The sequence below is a fragment of the Patagioenas fasciata genome, chromosome 36 (genome assembly GCF_037038585.1).
Source record: "Patagioenas fasciata isolate bPatFas1 chromosome 36, bPatFas1.hap1, whole genome shotgun sequence".
Taxonomy (NCBI): Eukaryota; Metazoa; Chordata; class Aves; order Columbiformes; family Columbidae; genus Patagioenas; species Patagioenas fasciata.
The window spans coordinates 2,315,721-2,342,155 of record NC_092555.1 but is presented as its reverse complement, the minus strand read 5'-3'; the positions used below and the strand labels follow the sequence as shown (position 1 = coordinate 2,342,155).

General features: G+C 58.4%; 1 protein-coding gene across 1 annotated transcript; it reads right to left on the bottom strand.

Moving 5' to 3' along the window:
• Window positions 1-18,007: 18,007 nt before the first annotated feature.
• LOC139826171 (uncharacterized) lies at window positions 18,008-23,511 on the bottom strand. Its single transcript, XM_071801192.1, has 4 exons — window positions 23,506-23,511; window positions 23,345-23,462; window positions 22,877-22,989; window positions 18,008-18,498 (listed from the first exon to the last, which is right to left on the bottom strand). The coding sequence occupies exons 1-4, from the start codon at window positions 23,509-23,511 to the stop codon at window positions 18,031-18,033; spliced, it is 705 nt and encodes a 234-aa protein (XP_071657293.1). The 3' UTR covers window positions 18,008-18,030.
• Between the last annotated feature and the right edge of the window lie 2,924 nt (window positions 23,512-26,435).

Sequence of the window (26,435 nt, the reverse complement as noted above, 5' to 3'; positions counted from 1 at the left end):
CCAGGGCCCATTGTGGCATCCTGGGGACCCCCTTTATCCCCAGGGCCCATTGTGACATCCTGGGGACTCCCCTTGTCACTGGGGACCCATTGTGGCACCGTGGGGACCCCCCATTGTCCTCAGGGCCCATTGCGACATCTCAGGACCCCCCAGTTGTCCCGAGGGCCCATTGTGGCATCCGAGGACCCCCCTTTGTCCCCATGGCCCATTGTGACACCATGGGGACCCCCTTTGTCACTGGGGCCCATTGTGACATCCCAGGACCCCCTTTGTCCCCAGCTCCCATTGTGATAGTCAGGGGACCCCACTTTGTCCCCAGGGCCCACTGTGACATCCTAGGACCTCCCTTTGTCCCCAGGGCCCATTGTGACATCCGGTGGACCCCGTTGTCCGCAGGGCCCATCGTGGAACCATGGGGACCCTCCTTGTCACTTGGGCCCATTGTGACACCATGGGGACCACCCCTTTCTCCCCAGAGCCCATTGTGACATCCTGGGGACCCCCATTGTCCCCAGGGCCCATTGTGACATTCAGGGGACAGCCTTTTTCCCAAGGGCCCATTGTGACACCGTCGGAACCCTCGTTGTCCCCAGGGCCCATTGTGATATCCTGGGGACCCTCTTGTCCCCAGGGCCCATAGTGGCACCCTGGGGACCCCCTCTTTCTTCCCAGTGCCCATTGTGACATCCCAGGACCCCCATTGTCCTCAGGGCCCATTGTGACACCATGGGGACACCCCTTTGACTCCAGGGCCCATTGTCACATCCCAGGACCCCCTTTGTCCCCAGGGCCCATTGTGACATCCTGGGGACCCTCTTTGTCACTGGGGACCCATTGTATACACCATGGGGACCCGCCTTTGTCCCCAGGGCCCATCGTGACACCATGTGGACCCCCCTTGTCACTGGTAACCCATTGTGACAGCATGGGGACCCCCCCTTGTCCTCAGGGCCCATTGTGACATCCTGGGCACACCTCATTGTCCCCAGGGCCCATTGTGACATCATGGGGACCGCCTCGTCCCTCTCGCCCATTGTGGCACCGTGGGGACCCCCCTTATCACTCGGGACCCATTGTGACACCATGGGGACCCCCTCTTTCTCCCCAGGGCCCATTGTGACATCCTGGGGACCCCCTTTGTCCCCAGGGCCCATTGTGGCACCATGGGGCCCCCTTTTGTCACTGTGGCCCAGTGTGACACCCCAGGACCCCAGTTTGTACCCAAGGCCCACTGTGACACCGTGGGGACCCCCTTTGTCACTGGGGCCCACTGTGGCACCATGGGGACCTCCTTTGTCCCCAGGGCCCATTGGGGCACCATGGGGACCCCTTTTGTCACTGTGGCCCAATGTGACATCCCAGGACCCCACTTTGTACCCAAGACCCATTGTGACACCGTGGGGACCCCCCTTGTCCCCAGAGCCCATTGTGACATCCTGGGGACGCCCTTTTTCCCCAGGACCCATTGTGGCACCATTGGGACCCCCTTTGTCACTGGGGCCCATTGTGACGTCCCAGGACCCCCCTTTATCCCCAGGGCCCATTGTGACATCCTGGGGACCCCCATTGTCCCCAGGGCCCATTTTGACATTCAGGGGACAGCCTTTGGCCCAAGGGCCCATTGTGACACCGTCGGGAGCCCCGTTGTCCCCAGGGCCCATTGTGAAATCCTGGGGACCCCCATTGTCCCCAGGGCCCATTGTGACATCCTGGGGAACCCTTTGTCCCCAGGGCCCATTGTGACGTCCCAGGTGCCCCCATTGTCCCCAGGGTCCATTGTGACATCCTGGGGACCCCTCTTTGTCCCCACGGCCCATTGTGAGATCCTGGGGGCCCCCTTGTCCCCAGGGCCCATTGTGGCACCATGGGGACCCCCATTGTCCCCAGGGCCCATTGTGACATCCTGGGGACACCCTTTGTCCCCAGGGGCCATTGTGACATCTCAGAACCCCCCAATTGTCCCCAGGGCCCATCATGACATCATGGGGAACCCCTTGTCACTAGGGAGCCATTGTGACACCATGGGGACCCCCCCTTGTCCTGAGGGACCATTGTGACATTGCAGGTTTCCACTTTTTCCCCAGGGCCCGTTCTGACACTGTGGGTACCCCCATTGTCCCCAGGGCCCATTGTGTCACCCTGGGGATCCCCCATTATCCCCAGGGGCCATTGTGACGTCCCAGGACACCCCGTTATCCCCAGGGCCCATTTTGAGATCCTGGGGACCCTCCTTTGTCCCCAGGGGCCATTGTGACATTCAGGCAACCCCTTTTTGTCCCCAGGGCCCATTGTGACACCATGGGGACCGCCTTTGTCCCCAGGGCCTATTGTGACGTCCCAGGACCCCCTTTGTCCCCAGGGCCCATTGTGACATCCTGGGGACCCACTTTGTCCTGAGGGCCCATTTTGGCACCATGGGGACCCCCTTTGTCACTGGAGCCCATTGTGACATCCCAGGACCCCCTTTGTCCCCAGGTCCCATTCTGACATTCAGGGTACCCCACTTTGTCCCCAGGGCCCATTGTGACATTCAGGGGACCCCTCTTTGTCCCCAGGGCCCATTGTGACACCATGGGGTCCCCCCTTGTCCCCAGGGCCCATTTTGACATTCAGGAGACCCCACTTTGTCCCCAGGGCCCATTGTGATGTTCCAGGACTCCCCATTGTCTCTAGGGCCCATTGAGACATCTTGGGGAACCCCCTTTGTCCCCAGGGCCCATTGTGACGCCATGGGGACCCCCTTTGTCACTGGGGCCCATTGTGACATCCCAGGACCCCCTTTGTCCCCAGGTCCCATTCTGACATTCAGGGCACCCCACTTTGTCCCCAGGGCCCACTGTGACATCCTAGGACCTCCCTATGTCCCCGGGGCCCATTGTGACATCCAGTGGACCCCGTTGTCCCCAGGGCCCATCGTGGAACTGTGGGGACCCTCCTTTTCACTTGGGCCCATTGTGACACCATGGGGACCACCCCTTTCCCCCCAGTGCCCATTGTGACATCCTGGGGACCCCACTTGTCCCCAGAACCCATTATCACATCCTGGGGACCCCTGTGTCCCCAGGGCCCATTGTGACATCCCAGGACCCCCCATTGTCCTCAGGGTGCATTGTGACATTCAGGGGACCCCCATTTGTCCCCAGGGCCCATTGTGACACCGTGGGGACCCCCTCTGTCCCCAGAGCCCATTGTGACATCCTGGGGACCCCTCTTTGTCCCCAGGGCCCATTGCGACACCATGGGGACCCCCCCTTTGTCCCCAGTGCCCATTGTGACATCCTGGGTACCCCTATGTCCCCAGGGCCCATTGTGACGTCCCAGGACCCCCCATTGTCCCCAGGGCCCATTGTGACATTCAGGGGACCCCTCTTTGTCCCCAGGGCCCATTGTGACATCCTGGGGACCCTTTTGTCCCCAGAGCCCATTGTGACATCCTGGGGAGCCCCCTTTGTCTCCAGGGCCCATTGTGACATCCCAGGACCCCCCTTTTTCCCTAGGGCCCATTGTGCCGTCCCAGAAACCCTCATTGTCCCCAGGGCCCATTGTGACATCCCAGGACCCCCAATTGTCCCCAAGGCCCATTGTGACACCATGGGGAACCCCCTTGTCACTGGCGATGCATTGTGACACAAAGAAGGAAAGAAGGAAGGAAAGAAGGAAGGAAAGAAGGAAGGAAAGAAGGAAGGAAAGAAAGAAGGAAAGAAAGAAGGAAAGAAGGAAAGACAGAAGGAAAGACAGAAGGAAAGAAAGAAGGAAAGAAAGAAGGAAAGAAGGAAAGAAAGAAGGAAAGAAAGAAGGAAAGAAGGAAGGAAGGAAGGAAGGAAGGAAGGAAGGAAGGAAGGAAGGAAAGAAAGAAAGAAAGAAAGAAAGAAAGAAAAGAAAGAGAAAGAAAGAAAGAAAGAAAGAAAGAAAGAAAGAAAGAAAGAAAGAAAGAAAGAAAGAAAGAAAGAAAGAAAGAAAGAAAGAAAGAAAGAAAGAAAGAAAGAAAGAAAGAAAGAAAGAAATATGAATGAGAAGTATGTTGACACCTTCCTTTGCTTTGGATCTTTGTCTTCAGTTCTTCTTATTTTAATTTTCATTGACATTAGCTGACATACAATGAGTTTACAAGCAAGAAGCCAAGATCATTTTGTGTCTTGCATAGCGCCCCATGCCCTCTAAACCTTCCCTGCCCAGGACTCCTCACACTTTGCCCAGAGCGAGTCACACTGAGGTGTTGGCTGGTTCCCTGGCTGAGATGTTGGTTTAGATGGTCACCTACAGCACAGGTGGATCCTGCCCCATCATCGTCTGCTCTGACCAGTTAGAAACAGAGCCCAACATCACCATGGGATCATAAGAGAACTGAGGTTGAAGGGACCTCAGGAGTCTGCAGTCCAGCCTGTCACCAACTGGGTTACACCAAGGTGTTCAAGCCTTGATCCAATCCCCTTTGTCTCAGGTGCCCATTGTGACATCCTGGGGACCCCCCTTGTCCCCAGGGTCTATTGTGACATCCTGGGGACCCCCTTTATCCCCAGGACCCATTGTGACGTCCCAGGACCCCTCATAGTCCCCAGAGGCCATTGTGACATCCTGGGGACCCCTCTTTCCCCCAGGGCCTAATGTGACATCCTGGGGACTCCTCTTTGTCCCCTGGGCCCATTATGACATCCTGGGCCCCCCGTTTGTCCCCAGGGCCCATTGTGACATCCCAGGGCCCCACTGTGTCCCCAGGGCCCATTGTGACATCCCAGGGCCCCACTGTGTCCCCAGGGCCCATTGTGACATCCTGGTGACTCCCTTTGTCCCCAGGGCCCATTGTGGCACCATGGGGACCCTCTTTGTCACTGGGGCCCATTGTGACATCCCAGGACCCCACTTTGTCTTAGAAGGTCACTGATCGGACTACTGGTGCATCCTGACTCTGCTTTCTCAATAAACATTGAAGAACACCTGGGGTTTGTTTGCTCCAAGGGAAAACTTCCCTGCCACGGTTCCTGGTTCCCGGTCCTGTTTCACGGTCCGGTTTGGCTTCGCTATCAGAACAGCTGCTGCCTCCACAGCCGCGCTCAAAGTCCCCGTTGTGACACCGGGATGGCGGGAGAAGGGGGGTGGCGGGGGCGGCAGCGGCGGCGATTGGGGGGGGGCAGTCGGGGCTGGGCGGACAAGCGGCGGCTGCTGCGGCTCCTCAGGCAGCGACAGCAGCAGCGATCGGGGGGACGTGGGGGGCGGACAAGCGGCGGCTGCTGCGGCTCCTCAGGCAGCGACAGCAGCAGCGATCGGGGGGACGTGGGGGGCGGACAAGCGGCGGCTGCTGCGGCTCCTCAGGCAGCGACAGCAGCAGCGATCGGGGGGACGTGGGGGGCGGACAAGCGGCGGCTCCTGCGGCTCCTCAGGCAGCGACAGCAGCAGCGATCGGGGGGACGTGGGGGGCGGACAAGCGGCGGCTGCTGCGGCTCCTCAGGCAGCGACAGCAGCAGCGATCGGGGGGACGTGGGGGGCGGACAAGCGGCGGCTGCTGCGGCTCCTCAGGCAGCGACAGCAGCAGCGATCGGGGGGACGTGGGGGGCGGACAAGCGGCGGCTCCTCCGGCCACGGCCAGGACGTGGCTTCGCCGGCACCGGGGCCCGAGACCGCGCGCTGTGGGGCTGCGGGGCGGGTGTGGGGCCGGGGGTCTCCGGGGGTCCCGCAGCGGCCGCTGTGGGGCGGGATGGGGCGGCTGTGGAATTACCTGTGGGGCACTCATGGGGCTGCTGTAGGGGTCTTAAGAGGCATGTCTGGAAACCTTTCCACACGCACCCAGGTCTGTGCACCCAGGCCTTGTCTATTCCTGTCGGGTTTGCTGGGCTCTGTCAGGCTCCTCTGGCTCTGTCGTGCTGTGACAGCCTCTGTCAGGCCCTGCCAGACTCCACTGTTCGCTGTCAGGCGCTGTCGGGATTTGTCGGCCCCTGTTGAGTTCTATCAGGCTCTGTCAAGCCCTGTTGGGCTCTGTCGCGCTTTGTCAGGCTCTGCCTGGCTTTATCATGTTCCACAAGTGCTCCAAAAACTGGATGCTCTTGCGATGCTTGTATTCACACAATTATCGCATATTCATTACAATTTGGGGGAATTTTTAGCATCAAACGCATCTATAGTAAGAAAAAATGTCATAAACCTAGGGTTAGACTGAGGTTAATAATTTCATGGTCTTTGCTGCCATCTAGCGTCCCTTAAGAGAATGCACAGAACACACATTCGGAGGGTGCCTGCAGGTATGTGCCTGTTCTTGGACGAACCTGTGCGCGAAAGCCTTAGTGCCTATAAACGTTGGTCTGTCCACATGTGAGTGCCTTGATGTCAGCTCCATTTATGCTAAAGCTGGAGCATCATCGTTCAGACGTGTGCGTGTGTGCAGTGTGCCAAACATCCACGCACGTGTTTACCCTCAAGCATGTCAGTACATTTCACGTACGCCTTTCTGTCAATAGATGGGACTGGGCACGCTTGTGGAAGTGTGCGTGTGTGTGGCCACGTGTTTGCTTACACATCAGTGTGTAGCTGCGTGTGCGTGCACGCGGTGCTGGGTGCACATACCTGGGTGCCCCACAGGTCCCGCTGTAGCAGCCCAGCACCTGCCCCATAGTCGCCCCATAAGTGCTCCAGACATGCCTCTTAAGACCCCTACAGCAGCCCCATGAGTGCCCCACAGGTAATTCCACAGCCGCCCCATCCCGCCCCACAGCGGCCGCTGCGGGACCCCCGGAGCCCCCCGGCCCCACACCCGCCCCGCAGCCCCACAGCGCGCGGTCTCGGGCCCCGGTGCCGGCGAAGCCACGTCCTGGCCGCGGCCGGAGGAGCCGCCGCTTGTCCGCCCCCCACGTCCCCCCGATCGCTGCTGCTGTCGCTGCCTGAGGAGCCGCAGCAGCCGCCGCTTGTCCGCCCCCCACGTCCCCCCGATCGCTGCTGCTGTCGCTGCCTGAGGAGCCGCAGCAGCCGCCGCTTGTCCGCCCCCCACGTCCCCCCGATCGCTGCTGCTGTCGCTGCCTGAGGAGCCGCAGCAGCCGCCGCTTGTCCGCCCCCCACGTCCCCCCGATCGCTGCTGCTGTCGCTGCCTGAGGAGCCGCAGCAGCCGCCGCTTGTCCGCCCCCCACGTCCCCCCGATCGCTGCTGCTGTCGCTGCCTGAGGAGCCGCAGGAGCCGCCGCTTGTCCGCCCCCCACGTCCCCCCGATCGCTGCTGCTGTCGCTGCCTGAGGAGCCGCAGCAGCCGCCGCTTGTCCGCCCCCCCACGTCCCCCCGATCGCTGCTGCTGTCGCTGCCTGAGGAGCCGCAGCAGCCGCCGCTTGTCCGCCCCCCACGTCCCCCCGATCGCTGCTGCTGTCGCTGCCTGAGGAGCCGCAGCAGCCGCCGCTTGTCCGCCCCCCACGTCCCCCCGATCGCTGCTGCTGTCGCTGCCTGAGGAGCCGCAGCAGCCGCCGCTTGTCCGCCCCCCCACGTCCCCCCGATCGCTGCTGCTGTCGCTGCCTGAGGAGCCGCAGCAGCCGCCGCTTGTCCGCCCCCCACGTCCCCCCGATCGCTGCTGCTGTCGCTGCCTGAGGAGCCGCAGCAGCCGCCGCTTGTCCGCCCCCCACGTCCCCCCGATCGCTGCTGCTGTCGCTGCCTGAGGAGCCGCAGCAGCCGCCGCTTGTCCGCCCCCCACGTCCCCCCGATCGCTGCTGCTGTCGCTGCCTGAGGAGCCGCAGCAGCCGCCGCTTGTCCGCCCAGCCCCGACTGCCCCCCCCCAATCGCCGCCGCTGCCGCCCCCGCCACCCCCCTTCTCCCGCCATCCCGGTGTCACAACGGGGACTTCGAGCGCGGCTGTGGAGGCAGCAGCTGTTCTGATAGCGAAGCCAAACCGGACCGGGAAACAGGACCGGGAACCAGGAACCGTGGCAGGGAAGTTTTCCCTTGGAGCAAACAAACCCCAGGTGTTCTTCAATGTTTATTGAGAAAGCAGAGTCAGGATGTACCAGTAGTCCGATCAGTGACCTTCTAAGGCAAAGTGGGGTCCTGGGATGTCACAATGGGCCCCAGTGACAAAGAGGGTCCCCATGGTGCCACAATGGGGCCTGGGAACAAAGGGAGTCACCAGGATGTCACAATGGGCCCTGGGGACAAAGAGGAGTCCCCAGGATGTCACATTAGGCCCTGGGGGAAAGGGGAGTCCCCAGGATGTCACAATGGGCTCTGGGGACTATGGGGGGTCCTGGGACGTCACAATGGGTCCTGGGCATAAAGGGGGTCCCCAGGATGTCACAATAGGCCCTGGGGACAAGGAGGGTCCCCAGGATGTCACAATGGGCACCTGAGACAAAGGGGGGGTCCCCATTGTGTCACAATGCGTCCCCAGTAACAAGGGCGTTCCCCATGGTGTCACAATGGGCCCTGGGGACAATTGGGGGTCCTGGGATGTCACAATGGGCCCTGGGGACAAAGGGAGGTCGCCAGGATGTCACAATGCGCCCTGGGGAAAAATGGGGGTCCTGGGATGTCACAATGGGCCCTGGAGACAAAGGGAGCTCCCCAGGATGTCACAATGGACTCTGGGGACAAAGAAGGGTCCCCTGAATGTCACAATGCGCCCTGGAGACAAGGGGGGGTGCTGGGATGTCACAATGGGCCCTGGGGACAAAGGGGGTCCCCATGGTGTCACAATGGGCGCTGGGGACAAAGGGGGTCCCCAGGATGTCACAACAGGCCCTGGGGACAAAGAGGGGTCCCCTGAATGTCACAATGGGCCCTGGGGACAAGGGGAGGTCCTGGGATGTCACAATGGACCCTGGGGACAAAGAGGGTCCCCAGGATGTCACAATGGGCGCTGGGGACAAAGGGGGTTCCCAGGATGTCACAATGGGCCCTTGGGACAAAGGCTGTCCCCTGAATGTCACAATGGGCCCTGGGGACAGTGGGGGGTCCTGGGACGTCACAATGGGCCCTGGTGACAAAGGGGGTCCCCCGGAAGTCACAATGGGCCCTGGGGACTATGGGGGGTGCCCAGGATGTCACAATGGGCCCTGGGGACAAAGTGAGGTCCTGGGAAGTCACAATGCGCCCCAGTGACATAGGGGGTCCCCATGGTGTCACAATGGGTCTTGGGTACAAAGTGGGGTGCTGGGATGTCACATTGGGCCACAGTGACAAAGGGGGTCCCTATGGTGCCACAATGGGCCCTGGGGACAAAGGGGGTCCCCATGGTGTCACAATGGGTCCCGAGTGATAAGGGGGGTCCCCACAGTGCCACAATGGGCCAGAGGTCCAAGGCGGTCCCCAAGATGTCACAATGGGCCCTGGGGACAATGAGGTGTGCCCAGGATGTCACAATGGGCCCTGAGGACAAGGGGGGGTCCCCATGCAGTCAAAATGGCTTACCAGTGACAAGGGGGGTCCACATGGTGTTCACGATGGGCCCTGGGGACAAAAGGGGTTCCTGGGACGTCACAATGGGCACTGGGGATGACGGGGGACCCCAGGATGCAACAATGGGCCCTGGGGACAAAGGGGGGTCCTGGGATGTCACAATGGGCCCTGGGGACAAGGGGGATCCCCAGGGTGTCACAATGGGCCCTGGGGACAAGGGGTTATGGGGTTGTGTTAGGGGGTTGGAGGATTAGGTGGTGCAGGATTTGGGGGTGCAAGGCTGGGGGAGCAGGATTTTGCGGGGCCTGATTTGGGGCTACAGGGTCTGGGGTTGCAGGTTCCAGGGGTGCAGGATTTGGGGGTTCAGGGTTTAGGGCAGTAGGATCTTTGGGTGCAGGAGTTTGGGGTGCCGGGTTTGGGGGCCAGGATTTGGGGTTGCAGGATTTAGGGGTGCAGTGGTTTGGAGTGCAGTGTTTTTGGGTGCAGGGTTTGGGGAAGGAGGATATGGGGGTGCAGGGTTTAGGGTGCAGGATCTTGGGGTGCAGGGGTTTGGGGTGGAGGGCTTGGTAGGGCAGGATTTGGGGGTGGAAAGTTTATTGGGTAGGGCTGGGGGTGCAGGGTTTGGGGGTGAAGGGGTTGTGGGGTGCAGGGTTGTGGGGTGCAGGGTTTGGGAGATCGGTACGTGGGGCTGGAGGATTTGGGGGTGCAGGGTTTGGAGCAGCAGGATCTGGGGGTGCAAGATTGGGGGTAGCAGGGTTTTGGGGAGCAGGGTTTAGGGGTCAGGCTTTAGGGGGACAGGGTTTGGGGGCAGGGTTGGGAGGGATGATTTTGGGGTGCAGGGTTTAGGTCAGCAGGATCTTGGGGTGAAGGGGTTTGGGGTGAAGGGTTGGGTAGGACAGGATTTGGGGTGCAGGTTTTTAGGGTGCAACTTGTGGGGGTCAGGATTTGGGGTACAGGGTTTGGGGGTGCAGGGTTTAGTGGTGCAGGGTTTGGGGTGCAGGTCTTGGGGAGGCAGAATTGGGGTGCAAGACTTGAGGGTGCAGGGTTTGGGGGTTTGGGACATGGGGCTGGAGGATTTGGGGGTGCAGGATTTGGGGTGCAGTGTGTGGGGGTGCAAGATCTTGGGGTGTACGAGCGTTGGGTGTGGGATTTGAAGGACAATGATTTGGGGGTGCAGGGATTGGGGGTGTAGGGTTTTGGGGTTGCTGCGTTTGGAGATTCGGGATGTGGAGGTCAAGGATTTAGGGGTACAAGGGCTGGTTGCAGGATTTGGGGTGCAGGGTTTGAAGTGCAGGGCTAAAGGGGGCAGGATTTGGAGGTGCAAGATTTGGTGGTCTGGGGTACTGGGCTGCAGGGTTTTGGGGTGCGGGATTTGGGGGTGCAGGTTCCATGTCTTTAGGAACTGGGCGGGGAGGGTTTCTTGGTGTGGACCTTTGAGTGCAAGTTTGAGGGGCCTTGATTTTGGGGTGCATGGTTTGGGGGGCAGGATTCCGGGTGTAAGGTTTTGGGGTGCAGGACTTGGGGGCGCAGGTTTCACGCGTTAAGGAACTGGGGCTGCAGAGGTTGGGGGTGCAGCGTTGTGGGCTGCAGGGTTGAAGGGTGCAGGATTTAGGGGTACAGGTTTTGGGGGTGCAGGAGCTGGGGGTGCAGGCTGTAGGGATCAGAATATGGGGGTGCAGGGTTCTGGGGTGCAGGATCTGGGTGAGCAGGCTGTTGGGGTACAGAACCTTGTAGTTCAGCGTTTACAGGCAGGATTTGGGGGTGCAGGGCTTTGGGGTGAGGGGTCTGGGGTGAGGGGTTCAGGTGTTCAGCACCTAGGGGTGCAGGACTTGAGGGCTGGAGGATTTGGGGGTGCAGGGATTTTGGGGTGCAGGGATTTCAGGGTGCAACTTGTGGGGTGCAGGGTTTTGGGGGGGAGGATTGGGGGAGCAGGGTTTTGGGGTGCAAGGTTCAGTGGTGCAGGGTTCTGGGGGTGCAGGGTTTAGCGCCAGAATTGGGGGTGCAGGGTTTGGGATTGCAGGGTGTTGGGGGAAGGATCTGGGGGTACAAGATGTGAGGTAGCAGGGTTTTGGGGTGCAACTTGTGGGGGCAGGATTTGGGGTACAGGAGGTGGGGGGTGCAGGGTTTGGGGTGTAGGATTTAGTGGAGCAGGGACTGGGGGTGAAGGTCTTGTGGAGGCAGAATTGGCGGTGCAGGTCTTGGGGAGGCAGAATTGGGGGTGCAGGTCTTGGGGAGGCAGAATTGGGGGTGCAGATTTTGGCTGTTCAGGACCTGGGGGTGCAGGATTTGGGGATGTAGGTTTTGGGGGGTAGATTTTGGGGTGCTGGGTTCGGCACATGGGTCTGGAGGATTTGGGGGTGCAGGGTTAAGGGGTTTAGGATTTTGGGGTGCACAGTTTAGGGTGCACGTTCTGGGCATGTATGATTTGAGAGTGCAGGGCTTTGGGGTACAGGATTTGGGGTGCAGGGTTTTGGGGTCAGGATCTGGGGGTGCAGGGTGTTGGGGAGAAGGATTTGGGGGTGCAGCATTTTGAAGTGCAGGGTTTGGAGGAGGGAGGTTTTGGGGGTGAAAGATTTGGTGGTTCAGGTTTTGGGGGTGCAGTGTTAAGAGGGTGGAGGATTAGGGGTGCAGGATTTGGGGGTGCACTGTTTGGGGGTGCAGGGTTTAGAAGTCAGGTCTAAGAGTGCAGCGTTTGGGGTGCAGGGGCTTGGGGGGAAATTTAAGGTTGCAGAGTGTGGGGTGCACAGGACTGGGGCTCAGGATTTGGGGGTGCGGGGTTTCAGGGTTCAGGATTTGGAGGTGTGGAGTTTTGGGGTGCAGGGGTTGGGGGTGAAGGATTTGAGGCTGCAGGGTGGTGGGGGGAGGATTTGGGGGTGAGAGATTTGGGGTGCAGGATGTTGGGGTGCAGAGTTTTGGGAGGCAAGGATCTGGGGCTGCAGGATTTGGGGGTTCAGTGTTTAGGGCAGCACAACCTCGGGGTGCAGGGGTTTGCAGTGAAAGGTTTGGTAGGCAGGATTTGGGGTGCAGGATTCTGGGGTGCTGGGTTTGGGGTACAGGATTTGGTGTTGCAGGGATGGGGTTGAAGGGCTTGGGTTTCCAGGCCTTTGAGGTGCAGGATTTGGAGGTGCAAGGTTTGGGAGGGAATTCTTTGGGGTGCAGGGTTTAGGGTTCCAGGAGGTGGGGGAAGGACCTTGGGGTGTAGGGTTTGGGGGGGCAGGGTTTTGGGGGAAGGATTTAGGGGTGCAGGGTTTTGAAGTGCAGCGTTTCAGGGGGGCATGATTTTGGGGGTTTGGGGCACTCACCGCCGGGTCCTGGCGCAGCAGCTCCTGAAGCCCCGCCCACAGCCCCTCCCAGCGCAGCCATTGGCTGCGGGCCAGCGCCAGCCCCGCCCATGCCTGGGGGTCACCAGAGGTCAGCGGGGTCACCCTGAGCCCCCAATGTCCCATTGACCCCATTGATCCCAATGTCCCCATTGACTCCCATTGATCCCCAATGTCCCCAATACCCTCAATGTTCCATTGACCCCCAATTTCCCCCCAATTTCGCATTGACCCCAATGTCCCATTCACCCCATTGACCCCAATGTCCCATTGACCCCCATTGCCCCCCAATGTCCCATTCACCCCATTGGCCCCAATGTTCCCCCATTGACCCCCATGTCCCCATTGATCCCAATGTCCCCCCATTGACCCCAATGTCCCCCCATTGACCCCCATTGCCCCCAATGTCCCATTCACCCCATTGGCCCCAATGTCCCCATTGACCCCAATGTCCCATTCATCCCATTGACCCCAATGTCCCCATTGCCCCCAATGTCCCCCATTCACCACAATGTCCCAATTGACCCCAATGTCCCAATTGACCCCAATGTCCCCCCATTGACCCCAATGTCCCATTGACCCCAATATCCCCATTGACCCCAATGTCCCATTGACCCCAATGTCCCCCCATTGACCCCATTACCCCAATATCCCCATTCACCCCAATGTCCCATTGACCCCAATGTCCCCCCATTGTCCCCATTGACCCCAATGTCCCATTGACCCCAATGTCCCCCCATTGTCCCCAATGTCCCATTGACCCCAATGTCCTATTCACCCCATTGACCCCAATGTCCCCCCATTGTCCCCATTGACCCCAATGTCCCATTCACCCCATTGACCCCAATGTCCCCCCATTGTCCCCAATGTCCCATTGACCCCAATATCCCATTCACCCCATTGACCCCAATGTCCCCCCATTGTCCCCATTGACCCCAATGCCCCCACTGACCCCAATTTTCCCCCAACATCCCCAATGTCCCCATTGTCCCAAATGTCCCCATTACCCCCATTGACCCCAATGTCCCATTGACCCCTATTGACCCCATTACCCCAATATCCCCATTCACCCCAATGTCACATTGACCCCAATGTCCCCCCATTGTCCCCATTGACCCCAATGTCCCATTCACCCCAATGTCCCATTCACCCCATTGACCCCAATGTCCCCACCACCCCCATTGTCCCCAATGTCCCATTGACCCCAATGTCCCATTCACCCCATTGCCCCCATTGGTCCCCATTGCCCCCCATTGGCCCCAATGTCCCATTCACCCCATTGTCCCCATTGACCCCAATGCCCCCATTGACCCCAATTTTCCCCAACATCCCCAATGTCCCCATTGTCCCAAATGTCCCCATTACCCCCATTGACCCCAATGTCCCACTGACCCCCATTGGCCCCATTGATCCCCATTGCCCCTCATTGACCCCATTGACCCCAATGTCCCCACCACCCCAATATCCCCATTCACCCCAATGTCCTCCCATTGTCCTCATTGACCTCAATGTCCCATTCACCCCATTGGCCCCAATGTCCCATTGACCCCATTGGCCCCCATTGTCCCATTCACCCCATTGGCCCCAATGTCCCCCCATTGACCCCAATATCCCAAATACCCCAATATCCCCATTCACCCCAATGTCCCCCCATTGTCCCCAATGTCCCATTGACCCCCATTGATCTCCATTCACCCCCAATGTCCCATTGACCTCAATGTCCCCATCACCCCCATTGACCCCAATGTCCCCCCATTGACCCCAATGTCCCATTCACCCCATTGGCCCCAATGTCCCCACTGACCCCAATGTCCCATTCACCCCATTGACCCCAATGTCCCCACCACCCCCATTGACCCCAATGTCCCATTCACCCCACTGACCCCATTGATCCCCATTACCCCCAATGTCCCATTCACCCCATTGCCCCCAATGTCCCATTGACCCCAGTGTCCCCCCATTGTCCCCATTCACCCCCATGTCCCATTCCCCCCAATGTCCCCATTGACCCCAATGTCCCATTCACCCCATTGACCCCAATGTCCCATTACCCCCAATGTCCCATTCACCCCATTGACCCCAATGTCCCATTGACCCCATTGATCCCCATTACCCCCAATGTCCCATTCACCCCACTGACCCCAATGTCCCCACCACCCCCATTGTCCCCATTGTCCCCAATGCCCCCTTACCTGTCTCACCTCCCTCTCCAGCTCCGCTCCCACCCCCCCAATCCCCCTCAGCGGGGCCAGCCCGGGGTGCAGCTGCTGCAACGGCTCCTCCTCTGCATTCATTAACAATTAACACCCTCAGCAGCGCTAATTAACACCCCCCCCACCCCCCCATATCCCCGCTGCCCCCTAATTACCCCCTAATTCGCGCTAATCACCCCTAATTCCCCCTCATTACTCACCCAGCAGCCCCTCGATGTCCGCAACCGCCATCTTGCCCCGCCGGGAGGGCCACAAACCACCTCAAAATCGACCCAAAATAGCGCTTTTTCAACCCAAAACCCTCCCGCTGAGGCTCCCCGAGCTGTGTCCCCAAAGCCCCCGCTGTTGTCACCTCGGGAAAAGCGCGAAAAAAGCGGCCCCGGGGGTCCCCGCGCTTCGCTTCGCGCTCTGAGGGAAAGCGCGGGAAAACGAGCGGAGACGGAAAGAGCCGAGCGGAGCCGAATGGGCCCGAGCGGAGCCGAATGGGCCCGAGTGGAGCCGAACGGCGCCCGAGCGGAGCCGAGCGGCGCCCGAGTCCCGGCCGGGGCCGAACGCACCCGAAGTCTTCCCGAAGGGGTCCGAGTGGAGCCGAACGCACCCGAAGGGACCCGAACCCACCCGAGTGGACCCGAACCCACCCGAAGGGGCCCGAACCCACCCGAGTGGACCCGCACCCACCCGAAGGGGCCCGAAGTCTCCCCGAAGGGACCCGAACCCACCCGAAAGTGCCCCAAAAGGCGCCAAACTCCCAAATCCCCCCCTTTTTACCCCAAAACCCGTGTTCCGCTCCCCCCCCGGCCCCTCCTCTTCCTCCCCGCCCCCCCCCCCCCCCCCCCCACTTTCTCCCCCTTTTCCCGCCTCACGATCGTTTCCCGCCGCGGCGGCGGCTGCGAGCGAGGCCACGCCCCCTTCCTCAGGAGGCGGCCAATGGGAAGCGGCGGGGGGGTGCGTGGCCACGCCCACTGTGCGTGGCGTGCGCAGAGGCGGCTCCGAGAGGAGCCGAAGATACACGAAGGGAGCCGAAGGGACCCGAACGCACCCGAAGGGACCCGAACGCACCCGAAGGGACCCGAGTGGGGCCCGAACGCACCCGAACGCACCCGAAGGGACCCGAAGGGACCCGAAGGGACCCGAGTGGGGCCCGAACTCACCCGAAGGGACCCGAGGGGACCCGAACGCACTTAGGGGGCTCCATGAGTCACTTATGGGTCACTATGGGGCACTCCTGGGTCCCTAAGGGGGAAATTATGGGGGTCTATGGGGAGTTCAGGAGGGACCTAGGAGTACCCCAAGGGACCCAGGAGTACCCCAAAGGACCCAGGAGTACCCCAAAGGACCCAGGAGTTCAGGAGGGACCCAGGAGTGCCCCAAAGGACCCAGGAGTGCCCCAAAGGACCCAGGAGTGCCCAAATGTGTTGTGTTTTGTTTTTTCTCTCTTGTTTATGTCCTCTTTTACCTGAAATGGGACAATGGGGGCAATGGGGGCAATGGGGGGCAATGGGAGTCAATGGGGGGCAATGGGAGTCAATGGGGGGCAATGGGGTCAATGGGAGTCAATGGGGGGCAATGGGGATCAATGGGTCAACGGGGTCAATGGGGGCAATGGGAGTCAATGGGGGGCAATGGGGGTCAATGGGGGGTCAATGAAGTCAATGACTCAATGGCTCAATGGGGTCAATGGGGATCAATGGGTCAATGGGGTCAAAGGGGATCAATGGGTCAATGGGGTCAATGGGTCAATGGGGATCAATGGGGGGCAATGGGGATCAATGGGTCAATGGGGTCAATGGGGTCAATGGGAGTCAATGGGGTCAATGGGTCAATGGGGTCAATGGGGTCAATGGGGGTCAATGGGGGTCAATGGGGATCAATGGGTCAATGGGGATCAATGGGGGTCAATGGGGGTCAATGGGGTCAATGGGGGTCAATGGGGGTCAATGGGGGTCAATGGGTCAATGGGGATCAATGGGGTCAATGGGAGTCAACGGGGTCAATGGGTCCCAGGGTCACATTCCCGCTGTCCCTGTCCCCGCTGTCCCCGCTGTCCCAGGGCTCAGTGCTCACTCTTCATTGGTTCCTGGCCTTTTGCATTCATTAATATTCGGTTAATTATTCGTTAAGGTTTTCTTGCCATAGTTGAGCCCAGCAGGAACCCCCGGGGTCCTAAAACCCTCCCTCTTTATGGGTCCCTATGGGGCTCTATGGGTCCCTATGGAGCTCTATGGGGCTCCTTGGATCTCTATGGGGTCCTATGGGTCTCTATAGGTCCCTATGGGGTTCCATGGGGCTCTGTGGTTTCCTATGGGCCTCTATGGGGCTCTATGGGTCCCTATGGGTCCTTATGGGTCTTAATGGGTCTCTATGGGGCTCCTTGGGTGTCTGTGGGTCCCTATGGGGCTCTTTGGGGCTCTATGGGTCCCTATGGGGCTCCTTGATGCTCTATGGGTCTCTATGGAACCCCCAGGGTCCTAAACCCCTCCCTCTCTATGGGTCCCTATGGGTCTCTATGGGTCCCTATGGGTCTCTATGGGGTTCCATGGGGCTCTGTGGCTCCCTATGGGCCTCTATGGTCTCTATGGGTCCCTATGGGGTCCTATGGAGCTCTATGGGTCCCTATGGGTCTCTACAGGCTCTACGGTCCCTATGGGTCTCTATGGGGTTCCATGGGGCTCTGTGGCTCCCTATGGGCCTCTATGGTCTGTATGGGTCTCTATGGGTCCCTATGGGTCTCTACAGGCTCTACGGTCCCTATGGGTCTCTATGGGGTTCCATGGGGCTCTGTGGCTCCCTATGGGCCTCTATGGTCTCTATGGGTCCCTATGGGGTCCTATGGAGGTGGGTGCTTTTTTCCAACCAAAGTGATTAATGAGTTTTTAGGGTTTATCCCAAATGATGGGAACCCCCGGCTCCTTCCTTCCCTCCTTCCCTCCTTCCTTCCTTCCCTCCTTCCTTCCTTCCTTCCTTCCTTCCCTCCTTCCTTCCTTCCTTCCCTCCTTCCTTCCTTCCCTCCTTCCCTCCTTCCCTCCTTCCTTCCTTCCCTCCTTCCTTCCTTCCCTCCTTCCTTCCTTCCCTCCTTCCTTCCTTCCCTCCTTCCTTCCTTCCCTCCTTCCTTCCCTCCTTCCTTCCTTCCCTCCTTGCCCTCTCATAACCGCACGCGAGCCCCGATGCTGAGGGCCCTTGAGCTCCTCCTCGCCTTTGAAAACAACACGGCCGACCTCATCTTGTTGATGATGGGGATCTCCTGGAGCAGGCCAGGGATCTTCTGGAGATCCTCGGAACGTGGTGCTTTCTTTTGAGCCCACGACTTCTCTGCCTGGGGCCTCTTCCCATTGGACGCTCTTGGAGGAGCCACTGAGTTTTTGGAGCTCGCCACCTCTTTTGGATGAAGCTGGAGCAGCTGGGGATGGGCCTGGGATGCTGGGCAGGAAGAGCCAGGGCCGGTGCTGGACCCTCCCCAGCCCATTTCTCGCTGTTCGCTCCTCCAGAATCCTCTGAATCTGATGGTGAAGATGACGAAGATGATGAAGATGACGAAGATGATGAAGATGACGAAGATGATGAAGATGACGAAGATGACGAGCGCGGCCCCATGCGGGAAGACATCAAGAAGCTGATGGAAAGCAAGAAGAAGCAGCAGTCGCTCCAGGAGAGCTTTGGATGGCCCAGACCACCCCTTGTGCTTTGGATGCCCACACCACCCCTTGTGTTTTGGATACCCCAGACCACCCCTTTGGGGAAGACCCTCCGTATGCTGAGGTGTTGCGTCTCCTTCCTCTTCATCCTCTAAAAGGTGTTTGGTGAAGAGCAGAGCTGGAAGCGGGGGTTCCCATCATTTGGGATAAACCCTAAAAACTCATTTTGGTTGGAAAAGACCCTCGAGGTCATGGAGGCCAAGCATAACCCACCCCTGGCACTGACCTGTATCCCTGAGGACATTGTTTTGTGACACCATGGGGACCCCGCCTTGTCCTCAGGGCCCATTGTGACATCCTGGACACCCCCCATTGTCCCCAGAGCCCATTGTGACATTCCAGGACTTTACTTTGTCCCCAGGGCCCATTTTGGCACCATGGGGGATCCCTTTGTCACTGGGGCCCATTGTGACATCCAAGGACCCCCCCTTGTCCCCAGGGCCCATTGTGACATGCTGGGGACTCCCATTGTCCCCAGGGCCCATTGTGACATCCTGGGGACCCCCTTTGTCCCTGTCGAGGGTTAAGATTCCTAACCCCAACTCCTAACCCCAACTCCTAACCCCAACTCCTAACCCCAACTCCTAACCCCAACTCCTAACCCAGACCATAACGCTAATCCTAATCCTAAACCTAAGCCTAATTCCTAACCGTAAACCCAATCCTAACCCAATCCCTTAACCTTAACCCAATCTCTTAACCCTTATCCCAATCCCTTAACCCTAACCCAAACTCCTAACTCTAAGCCTAAGCCCAACCCAGACGCCTAAGACCAACCCAGACGCCTAAGCCCAAGCCGAACCCTAACCCAAACTCCTAACACTAAGCCTAACCCTAACGGAAACTCCTAACCCAAACTCCTAGCCTTAAGACTAACCCTAAATCCTAACTCAAACTCCTAACCCTAAGTCTAAGCCTAAACCAAACTCCTAAGCTTAAGACTAAGCCTAACCCAAACTCCTAAGCCTAACCCTAACCCAAACTCCAAAACCTAAGCCTAACCCTAACCCAAACTCCTAACCCTATGCCAACCTTAACCATATTCCTACCCTTTCCCCCTAAACCTGAAGTCTTACTGCTTACACAAACACTATTCCCTAACCCCTAACCTTAATCCTTACTCCTAACATTAACTCTAATACTAACCCTTATCACTAACCACATCCCTACCCATAAACCCTAAACCTAATCCTAATCAAACCCTAATAATAACCCTAACCCTACCCCTAACACCTATCCCTTCATCTAGACTTCTAATATTAGTCCAATCACTTACTGTAATCCTAAAGCAAGGCTAAATCGAAGACCAACCTCTACCCCTAACTCCAACTCTAAACCTAATGCTTAGCCCTCTTACTCTAATCAGAAATCTATGCCTAAACCTAAAACCAAACTCTATCCCTCACCCAAAACCCCTCACCTTAACTCTAACCCTAATCCTAATCAAACCCTGACCCTACCACTAACTCTAACCCAAACGTAACCCTAACCCCAGCCCTACTTCCTAAAACCAAGCCCTAACCCCAACCACTTCCACTGACACTACTCTCTATCCCTAACACTAATCAAATCCTAACCCTAACAGAAACGATCCCAAAGCTCAAAAGTGGCCCAAAGTGCCAAAGCAATCCCAGCTTTGATTTGCAACGGGCCCAAAGGCTCAAAGCGCGCCCTGGGATGGGGCCGTGTGGCACGAGGCTGGGGGGCAGGGAGGGCCCCACAGGGACTCAGTGCTGGTTTCTGCCCTGTGCCAGCACTCCCAGCCCCTGCTTGCCCAGAACCTGCCCCTGAAGCAGCCGCAGCCCCTCTCCCCTCCCTGCGGGTGTCTGCCCCCTGCCCACACCCTGGTGCTGCCTGGCTCGCCCTGCCCGGCCCAGCCCGGCTGCTCTCCCGGCCCCAGCCCCAGCCCTGGCCCCACTGCTGCCCTGCTGAGCTGCTCGGGGCTGGGTGCTGCCCCTGCTCGCCCACCTGCTCCCTGCGCTCGGCTGGAGCAGCCTGGGCGTCCCGGGCTGGCAGGGACACCAGGAGGAGGAACAGGGTGAGGACCATGGCCCCCACGCTCGCCCCATGATGCTGCTGCTGCCAAGACACAGCACAGCACGTCACCGAGGGGCTCTGACCTCACAGTCACATTGGAATCACCACATCTGCACACTGCTGCATGGCCTTGTGCTACACCAGCATGGAAGGAACCGAGGTGGAGAAGGGGGCACCTATTTTGGGAGGCAGCTCTGCCTGTGGGAGTGCACAGGCTCTCACTTCTTGCTTCCCAGAAATCAATCAATCAATCAATCAATCCCAAAAGCTACATATTAATAGTAAATTTAAATAAAAAAAGCCAACTTCAAGGGTCTTTACTTGTAGCTATATTTGTCAGGCAGCTCTCTGGGAAGAAACCAGCTTTTCCTGCTAGTTTGACCACAGCTTCAACGCCTTTAAAGCCACCACTTCTGACCTCTGCTGCTCCAACACAGCCTCACAGCCCAGCAAAATCATAGTGCAGGCAGAAAGCTTCACCATACAGAGATGGAGACAGTCAGGAATACGTTCCTCTCAAAAGCAGACACTGCAAGCCACTCTTCCTCTTGCTTACCAAATTCAGACAGCGTTAGAAAACAACAACAACAAGGAAGCGAGATTCTTCTTTTCTGCACCCCATTGTATGGACCATTCAACATCAAGTCCAACCGAAGTCTGAACCTCCGAATGAGAAATGCCATCTTCAAATTTCTAGGAAAATGAAGGGCTTTGAAGTGGCAAGACCATAAAATGTTCATTAAAGCACTGCCATGCAAGTCCGCACCCCTGATCACAGACCACCTGCCCTGGTACCAAAGGCAGTGATGTTCTCAGCTGACATCTGGAAAGCAGCACAAAGTCTCATGTTCTCCAGTGCCAAGCATGTAGTTTGGAACTGAAACAGGGCAGTAAACCATCTCCAGTCAGTCTGTTTTCATTCGAGTACATCAGGACAAGTTCAGTTCACGTTCACCAGGAATCACAGCAGGTCCCACCCGTCCCTGCAGACCCCAACACCGCTCCTGTGCAGGGTCCCCAGGAGCAGTAAGCACAGAACAAGAAACCTCCCTTCCAAAGAAGGCCCACAGCTGCTCTTCCAACGAGCTGCATAAGCAGCAGCTGAGAACAACCTCTGCTGTAGCTGCACCAGGCTCTGCTGTCTGCAGAAGGAGAGCAGCTCCTAAATGATCCCCAGCCCTACAGACACAGCCCAGGGCAGTGATGAGGAACCACCAGAGTGCAGGGACACCTGGCCATTCAGGTGAAGCTGCTGGGGAGAAGGACAGAGGACTAGCAAGAGACAAATCAGACAAGAGAGAAGACAGAGGAGCTGAGAGAGAAACAAACACACAGGGAAAAGGACGGAGAGATGAAGGCAAAAAGGGACAATGAGCTGGGATGAGACAGGGAGGAAGAACCAGCAGGGCTGATGAGCAGGACAGAGGGATGGGGAGGGGGGAGGAGGAGAAGCAGGAAGGGGCTGGAGAAAGACAGGGAGGGGGATGCACAGATGGAGAGACAAAAAGAAAGACAGGGAACAGAACAAAGGGAGTGAGAAATAAAGCAAAGTTGGGATCCAAATGAAGAGACTGGAAAGGGGAAACATGCAGCAAGGAGCTGGAGAAAGAGGAAAAGAGGGCTGAGGAGCAGGAAAGAGGAAGAGAAGACAAAGAAAAGGCAGAGCCAGCTGGACAGGGGTGATATAGTGAGAAGGGATGGCACTGGGAACAGGGATGGGAGACAGAAGGAAAACCAGGACAGAAAGACATCAAAAGGAAGAGGGGCAGTAATCTGGACAGAGCTGGAGAAAGAAGCAGCCGGGAAAGGGAAGACAGGCAGAAGACAGAAGGGGAGCAGGAGAGAGAAAGAACAACAAGGGTTGGGGGCAGGACAGAGATTGGGGAAAAAATCCTGGGGCGGGCAGCAAGATGGAGAGGGAGTAAAAAAGAAGAGGGGCAGGAATAGGTGCAGGGAGCAGGACAGAGGGATACAGTGAGAAATGATGGGGCAGGGAGCAGGACACAGCAACAGAGCAGAATGTGACAAAGAGAAACCAGGGATGATGAGAAGCACAGAGCAGCGGAGACAGAGAGGGAGATACGAGAAACCCTGCACAGAGGTGGAGACGGGTGGAGGAAACGGTGAGGAAGAAGCAGAGAGGGGCAGAGAGAGAAGAGATGAAGAGGGAGAAGGACACGGTAGGAAAGAGGAGGGAGCAGGGAGGGAGGGAGGGGAGCACAAAACAGGACGAAATGAGCCCAAGGGCCCAGGACTCACCACAGTTCCTGCTCTCTGCACTGCCAGGCAAGCTGTGCAGTTCAGGCACTTCTGTCTGCCTGTCTTTCCCTCCCCTCCTATTCTGTAGCTCCAGCCGTTTGTCCATCCCGCACCTAAGAGAACACATGGGTGTCTGACAGCTCTCACAGCACGAGGCTCCCCAGACGCACCCCACACACACACACACTATACGGCCGGACAGTGATTTTCCCCACTTACACAGACCCTGCGGTGCACGTTTGTGATCTGCTCTGCTGAGGCTGCTCACAGGGACTCTTCCTCACCCAGAGGGGCAGCTGTCTCTGGTGCAGCTGCAGCAGCAGCTGTGGGGATCCCCTGCACTTCACCCTCCAGCTGCTTCCCCTTCTCCTGCTCTCTCCAGCTCCAGCCCCAGCAGCTCCTCTCCAGCAAGTGCCCCCTGCCCCCTCCCCCGCCCAGGAGAACAAGGCCAGAGCAGCCCACACACACCTGGGCCAGAGGCAGCAAGACATCTCCAGGGCCCCAGAGGGAGGATAAAGGGCCCCAGGGCTGGGCCGGGGGCTGCTCGGCCTCGGGCAGCTCCACGGGCGCCATGGCAAAGCTCACGCTGGCCGCCTGCAGAGCAACCGCCTGCTCAGCCTGGGCTGCGCCACCATTGGTCGGGAGGGCTGTCAGTCTCCTCCCCTGAGCTGATCCTGCAGCTGATTGGCTGCCTGGGCAGTGATTCTGTCCTGCTTTGGGGCTCGCCCTGCCCTGAGGTGATACTCTCTCTGATTGGCGGCCTGAGGGGTTACTCCCCCCACAGTGTCCGCCTTCCCTGAGCCGCTCTTTTCTCTGATTGGCTGTCTGGGATTTCCCACTGGCTCCCCCCACCAAATAATTGGTCAGGTTATTTGTCAATCATCCCTCTGCTGCACTCCCACCAGGTGTGATTGGTGCAGTCAGCACAGCCCGCCCCTGAGCGCTGCCCAGTTTGTCCAACTGTCGCCAACTGTCCTGCAGGTCTCAAAGCTCGATTGGCTGCTTACATTTCAATCACATGACTTGCCCCGCCTCCTCAAATGTGATTGGCTGCATTTCATCCCCTGGCTGTCCACAGACTTCCGGGCGGTTGTTGCCAGGCAGCGGCTCCACCTGAAAACGAAGCTGCGGGCCCTGACCAAAGGCCGTGGGTGATGAAAGACGCGTTGGGACCCTAAACATGGGGATTAGGCCCCAAGAGGGAGGCTCTGGGCGCTCAGAAGGACGGGCAGATGCCACAGATGGCGCTTTGGGCCCTGCACACGAGGGGACCCTCTTGGCTCCCACCCGAGCTGGGTTTGGTGCCCGTGACCCCACGTTCCAGCTCTGCTGTGCTTTCTGACCTCATGGGCCCTCTTGTCCTGCCAAACTTCTGCTGCCAAACCCTGCTGTGGGAAACAATCCCCTTGCCAAGAGAACAGCCCCGGGCAGGATCTCTCAGCAAAGCGTATTTTATAAACGATTTGGCAAGACCAGGTGTTCTACCCAAAGACAGCACAGGGAATGGGACAAAAAGCCCCCGCTTACACATCCACCAACCCCAGCTGCACATTCCCTGCCCTGCTCCCCAGCGCTTGGCACTGCAGGGGTTACAGACTCCCCAGGGCTGGCCTCAGTTTACCTGTCTCATTCATCTAATTAACAACCCTCTCACCTTATTGATTTATTTGAAATATGGATTCCTGGCTCTTTGGTTGCCCTTCCCCCTCGATTATCTTTTTAAACACAGTGATCAGTTTGGACTGTGAGCACCTCGGTGCCACCCTCGCCACCCTTGGCCACCGCCACCGCCACCCCAGTGACCCCCACGGCTCCACCAACGAACTGGAATGATGGCACGGGGCGTGCGTGTGTCTCTGGGGTCCCTGTGGCCAGCTGTGTGTCCCACGGGTGTGTGTCTGTGCTGGGGCACGTATCCCATGGCTGGCATGGCCAGGACAAGCACGTCTGCAGGATGGAGCTGCCCCAGCCTCCCTGCTCCTGTGCTGGCTCTGACTCGTGCCCATGACCCAGCCCGTCTGCACATCCCAGCAGTCTCTGTGACCCAGGCCATCCATGTCCCAGCCTATCTCTATGTCCCAGCCCACCCCCGTGTCCCAGTCCATCTCCATGTCTCAGCAGCCTCTGCGTCCCCAGGTGTCCTGGTTTTGGTAAAAAACAAGTTTCTCTTTTAGTGAATTTTGCCTGTCAGCCAAAGCCTTCATGTCAGCTGCATTTTCCTGGAGAACCAGACACATGTTTTGGCAAACCCAGCAATGCAATGGAAACTTATTGACAAGCACAGATGGACATCTCGCGAGAGGGGCAACGAGAAACCGGTGAGCAACTGTGTATAACATTCCGTTCACGTGAATACTTCATATAAAAGCGGGAGATCACGAGGATCTCGTCCCTTTTTCCCTTCCCTTTTGCCTTTTTCCTTCCCTTCTGCTCATGGCCGACATCAGGAGAGGACCTTGCTGGTCGTCCCTGCGAACGGAGGCCAGTGAGAGACTGAATCCAGCTCCGGTTGGCTGCAGAGTCTGATCCAGGACTTTGGGTGCTGGCTCTGCAGTTGCTCAGACTTACAAGATTGGTTTTGTATATTTGTATTATTTTCTCTGTTCTCATCAGTAGCATCAGTAAAACATCTTGAACTTTTCCAACTCTCTCCCCTCTGTGCTTCTTCCCCTCCCGATCGCCTGTGCTGAGTGGGAAGGGGGGAGAGGGAGGGGCAGAAGGGGGAAGTGGGGGGGAGAGGAGGTTGACAACACATCTGCCAGGGTTTGATTGTCACCCCGCAATCCTAACCCTCGACAGGGACAAAGGGGGACCCAGGATGTCACAATGGGCCCTGGGGACACCGGGGGGTCCTGGGATGTCACAATGGCCCCTGGGGACAACGGGGGGTCCTGGGATGTCACAATGAGCCCCAGTGACAAAGGGGTTCACCATGGTGCCACAATGGGCCCTGGGGACAAAGGGGGTCCCCATGGTACAACAATGGGCCCTGGGGACAAACGAGGTCCCAAGGATGTCACAATCGGCCCTGGAGACAAAGAGAGGGTCCCCTGAATGTCACAATGGGCTCTGGGGACAAGGGGGGTCCCCAGGATGTCACAATGGCCCCTGGGGACAAAGGGGGTCCCCAGGATGTAACAATGGGCCCTGGGGACAAACGGGATCCCCAGGATGTCACAATGGGCCTTGGAGACAAGGGGTGTCCCACCCTGTCACAATGGTCCCTGGGGACAAAGTGGAGTCCTGGTATGCTACAATGGGCCCCAGTGACAAAGGGGGTCCCCACGGTGTCACAATGGGCCCTTGTGACAACAGGGTCCCCAGGATGTCACAATGGGGTCTGGAGACAAGGGGGGTCCTGGGATGTCACAATGGGCCCTGGGGACAAAGGGGACTGCCCAGGATGTCACAATGGACTCTGGGGACAATGGGGGTCCCCAGGATGTCACAAAGGGCCCTGGGGACAAGGGTGGGTCCTGGTATGTCACAATGGCCCCTGGGGACAAAGGGGGTCCCCAGGATGTCACAATGCGCCCTGGGGAAAATGGAGGGTCCTGGG

Excerpts from the sequence above, each read along its gene's own strand:
- LOC139826171 (XM_071801192.1), bottom strand. Across the intron at positions 22,990-23,344 it reads TCTTGCTGCCTCTGGCCCAG|GTGCGGGATGGACAAACGGC; the intron begins GTGTGTGTGGGC and ends GTGTTCTCTTAG. Across the intron at positions 18,499-22,876 it reads TGCAGAGAGCAGGAACTGTG|CTTCTTGATGTCTTCCCGCA; the intron begins GTGAGTCCTGGG and ends GCTTTCCATCAG.